The sequence below is a fragment of the Ctenocephalides felis genome, unplaced genomic scaffold, assembly GCF_003426905.1.
Source record: "Ctenocephalides felis isolate EL2017-DRISC unplaced genomic scaffold, ASM342690v1 CF-g0.4_SCAFFOLD_00845, whole genome shotgun sequence".
In the NCBI taxonomy this organism is placed as follows: domain Eukaryota; kingdom Metazoa; phylum Arthropoda; class Insecta; order Siphonaptera; family Pulicidae; genus Ctenocephalides; species Ctenocephalides felis.
Window position 1 is genome coordinate 67,326,301 of NW_020536999.1, and position 5,093 is coordinate 67,331,393.

Here is a 5,093-nt window from a genome sequence, read left to right on the forward strand (position 1 = left end):
ACTTTTATCAGGTTCTTCACTCGGACGCACGTTACTCGTAATACACATAAAAAGTGCATTATTTGCATTTGGTACTTGGTAACTTTTATTTATCCCCAGTTCTGTTTTTTTATGTTGCTCATTTTTTTCCTCTTCTTCTAAGCATGTCTCACAATCGCAATTTGTTAAAACTGCCGGTGGAACTTTATTAGCTTTGCCTGGCAAAGTTAGTTGAGCCGTGACAGGAGGATTATTATTATTGCAAAATGCGTCCGAATACTGCCGTTCACTCTCTGATGGTCGCATTGGCTCTGGCTCCTTTTTCACTACCGGTTCTTCATTTTTTTTCTGTTTTTGTCTTATATTATTTTCCTCCTGCTCTAAAATAATTTCGCATAGACACTCTGTTTCTTTGTTCGTTTTCCTACTCATTCTTGATGGAGTCGAGGATTGTTTAGAATTCTCCATTATGCATTCATTGCATGAGCATTTAGATTGTCTTCTACTCATCGTTTCTACTGTCTTCTTATTTGATGACATTACTTTTGGTATAGATTTTACGGCGGATAGAACCTTTTTTGGTTCTACTGAACAGTTGTTGCAATCACAATCAATAGTAATCGATCTTTTGGTGACCATTTTTATATCTGACGATTCTCTTTTTTGACTTGTATATCCATTATTGTTTTGTGGTTTACAGTCACCACAAACACAAGCTGGACAATCGCAACCTTCTGCATGATTTGGTATTTTTTGTTCTATTTCACTAGTTACGTGGACTAGTGGAGAAACTTGGGGTATGCATTCACAGCTATCTCGATCACCTTTCCCAGATAGTTCAATCCTTTTCTTTTGTTCATTTATCTCTTCTTCTCTCAATAGGTCTTCACATTTGCAATTTATTAAATTAGGTGATTCTTCTACTTTTTTATTGCTTACTAACATGGAGCTTCTCTTTTCAGAAATTATGGAACGTTTTATATTTGTTCTTCCAAGTGATGTCTTTGCTTTTGATAAATTTTGTTCGACCAGATTCGATGCTTTTTTAATACATTTATTTCTTTCAGTTTGATCACCTCTTCCTGACAATTCATTTTTCTTTTTGATTTCATTATTTTCCTCTTCTCTTAAACAATCCTCACATGTACAGTCTGTTAAATCTGGTTTTGATACAAGTATTTTGTCAATTACTGTTGGTGTACTGTTTTTCTTGTTAGAAATTACAGATGTTTTTGTAGAGGCGCCGATTGAAAGCTTTAGTGCATCTAGACAATCATCGCATACACATGGTGTGCAACTGCATTCGGAGCTGGTTGCCGAAAGTACATCAGTATTCATTCCAGTAGTGTTGACCGGGAATAAGTCATCACAGGAACGATCCTGTTGGAATTGGTTCCCATCGTTTGATTGCTCTTGAACATTTTTCTGAGCAAAAGCTGTACTTGCTTGACAATCAAGACAATCGCAATTTTTAACATGAGAATGTTGATTTGATACAACTCGAGTTTCTGCTAAATTATCACATGGACGTCGATATGAAATATTCGATGATGCTTTCTTTTGATTGATTTTTTCAGGCCTAGTTTTAGCGGCTACTTTGGATGGGCCCGCTGAAAGTGCGGCAATGCATTCTTCACAGCAGCACTCTGGGCAAGTACAATTTTCTTTATGACCGTTTGGCTTGAGATTTTTAGGTTTTTGTTTGGAATCGACATATAGAACTTTAGACGATTGCTTTTTCTGATTGATGCTGCTAGTTCTGCTAGATTTGGCAGTATTTCCTACATAAATGCTGGAAGGATTTACTGAAGCTTCTTCTTCACAATCGCAGCATTGAACGATTCTTTCTGAATCGTATTCATGGAGTCTTTTATAAGATTGCTGTTGTGAGGAAGCAGAACGGCATTCAGAACATTTACAATTATCACTATGCCCATTACTTCCTTGACTTTCAACGATTGGAGGTGAGTTGGTACTAGTCTTTAAGCTGGGTCTAGACTTACAGGGTTCTGATTGACTTTTTGTACCTACTTTGGAAATAATGCTACTTGCTGGCGTCTTTATAGAAGATTTTTGGTTAGTTCTACTTTTTTCGATATTATTTTTCATAAATCGTGCGCAAAAGCATTGTGAGCATATGCAATTTGGTCCGTGATCTGCGCTGTCTTTGTTCAGATTATTATTGCGATCAACAGCATTTTGATTTTTTTGGATTCCTTCATGAGAAATTGAATTAGATTTCATCACAACAGAATTTTCATTCTTACCACATTTCATTTTCTCAGAACTAATAATTTTATTGTCGGAATTGATGCTTCTTTGGTTAGTTGCTGGTGGTTTTATGTTAGATTTTAATGTTGAGTTACTGGCTTTGCCAGCGGATCTATTGATATTGGATTTTGTTTTACATCCTTTGCCTTCACATTTTGCTTTATGAAACCTGCACAGCAGCATTCTGAACACATACAATCTGGTTTATGATGATCTTGTCTATCATTTTCTCGATCAAGATTACTTTTATGTGAACTCACAATCTTTTGCATAGTCGATCCAACTTTAGCGTTGGATTTTACGCCGGCATTATTTGCTGATAAACAACTACTCTGAAAGCTACTTTTATTTTGTTTGTTATTAATAGCTTCCTTATATTCGTTACTGTTTTGACGGATAGAATTGCTAAGATTTTCTTTAGTACAGTCCATACAAATACAATCATCATTAATATCATTAGTACCATTTTGCATCAGTTTGTTATTTCCTGGGCTTGTATTATTAGATTTTATATTATTTTTATTTTTACTAATGCTTTCAGCTGAGTCATTCACACAATCGGGGCAATCACATTCTTCAACTTGTTCATTTTCTTCTCTATCAACAGATTTATTTAAATCATCGCTTTTCTGTTTTCCAACGTCATTGTTTTCCATATTTTCAATGTAGCATTCTATGCAGCAGCATTTTGAACAATCGCAATTAGAAGAATGTTCATTTTCAGTAATTTTCTTTGAGTGCGCAAGTGAAATATTTTGATTTATATTATCATTTGCTTCTTCTTGACAATCATCACAATTGCATTCTTCAATATCTTGTGGATCTTTTATCTGCTGCTCTTGATTTGCATTATCTATACATAATTCATCAGTGTTCTCTTGGTCTTTAGTTGAACTTTTTATATCTGATTTGGGTTTCTCCATGTCTGTGATATAATCTCCAGCCATGCACTCTATGCAAAGACATTTTGGACATAAGCAATCATCTTCGTGATCTTGTTTATTCACACCATTATGGCATTCATCAATGTCTTTTGATAAATTATCTTCGGCACAATCTTCGCAACTACAGTTATCAGAATCAAAACTTGGTGAGTCAATATTCTTTTCTTTTCCATTGTTTTTTGATTTTTTTTCATTTGATTCGTTTGAGAAGTTTACATGGCAATCACAAGTTGAACTGTGGCAACTATCACTAGGCGCGTCCTGGCATAACCAAGAATCAAAATCATGTTCAGTTTTTCTTGAATTTATTTCTAAGGATTTATCTATGTCGTCACTTTCATTCAAAAAGTTTACATGACAGTCACAAGTGGAACTGTGACAGCTATCAATAATCGCGTCCTGACATAACCACGAGTCAAAATTATCCTTCTTTCCAACAGGGGATGACGCATTATTATTTTGCTTTTCAGCTGTGATCTGCATTTGCTCTTCTAAACAAATCACGCAACATTCCGGACAATCACAGTCTGCACCGTGGCTACTTTTTGTTGAATTTTTACGGTCTTTATCACCTTTCCTTTTAGTCTTTGGCTCTATATTTTTAGCCATGAAGTTACCTTTCATGCAATCCATACAATAACATTCTGAGCAAGAGCAATTGAGATCATGACCGTTACTTTTCTGATTGTTATTTATATTATCATCATCGCAGATTTTCTGACTAATTATTCCTTTCTTAACTGTGTTTTGCTTGTAACTCTTTACCTCAGCTTCGTATTCTTCTAGACAAACTGTGCAGATACATTCTAAACAGGTACAATCTGCATCGTGATTGACTTTTGCGTTGTTTTTTTGTTCGCCAGTCTTAGCATTGTTATTGCAAATTTCTTGGTAGGATCTTTTTTCCTTTTTAACTGCAGTCTTCTTTTCTGAAACACGATCAATTTTATTGGCTATATAATTGCCTTGTAAACAGTCTGCGCAGTAACATTCTGAACATGTGCAATCGGCATTATGACCATTGTTCTTCTTATCACCGTTCGTAAGTGTATTACTGCAAATATCCTGTTTGTCACTTTTCACTTTAGATTCAGGCTCAGGTCTGCTTTAATGTAATTTTCTTGCGAACAGTCAACGCAATCGGTATCGTGGTTATTGTTCTTTGCATTATTATTTATATGTCCATCATTGCAAATATCCTGCTTAACAGTTTTTACTTTCGATTTAGGAACAGTTTTGTTTTTTATATAATTGTCTTGGAACAGTCAACGCAGTCGTCGGCATCATGGTTACTCTTGTCATTGCTATTCAAGGGCTCACCATTACAAACATCCTGCTTATCACTTTTTACCTTAGATTTAGGATCAATTTTGTTTGCTATATAATTCCCTTTTAAACAGTCAGCACAGTAACATTGTGAACATGTGCAATCGGCAGCATGTCCATTATTTTTACTACCATTTATAAGTCCATCATTGCAAACTTCCTTCATGTCATTCTTTGCCTTAGATTTGGGATCAACTCTTCTTGATACGTAATTATCATGCGAACAGTCAACACAATCGTCATCGTGGTTATTATTATTATTGTTTTTCTTATTACTAGTCATAGGTGCATTATTGCAAATATCCTGCTTGTTAGTTTTTGCCTCAGATTTACGATCATTTCTATTTGCTATATAATTGCCTTTCAAACAGTCTGCACAGCAACATTCTGAACATGTACAATCAGCATTATGGGCATCGTTTTTTTACTACCATTCACAGATCCATCATTGCAGATATGTGTTTGTTAGTTTCTTCTTTGAATTTATGATCAGTTCTGTTAGCTGCATAAGTACTTTGAAAGCAATGTCCTTGTGTTTTTTTCATGTGTTTATAGGATCACTTTTGCAAATAT

At 34.9% G+C, this 5,093-nt stretch overlaps 1 protein-coding gene across 1 annotated transcript; it reads right to left on the reverse strand.

The window, feature by feature from the left end:
- Positions 1 to 2,330: 2,330 nt before the first annotated feature.
- Positions 2,331 to 4,803, reverse strand: LOC113387609 (protein PFC0760c-like). Its single transcript, XM_026624961.1, has 2 exons — positions 4,515 to 4,803; positions 2,331 to 4,123 (listed from the first exon to the last, which is right to left on the reverse strand). Exons 1-2 carry the CDS (start codon positions 4,801 to 4,803, stop codon positions 2,331 to 2,333), a joined length of 2,082 nt encoding a protein of 693 aa, XP_026480746.1.
- Positions 4,804 to 5,093: the final 290 nt, after the last annotated feature.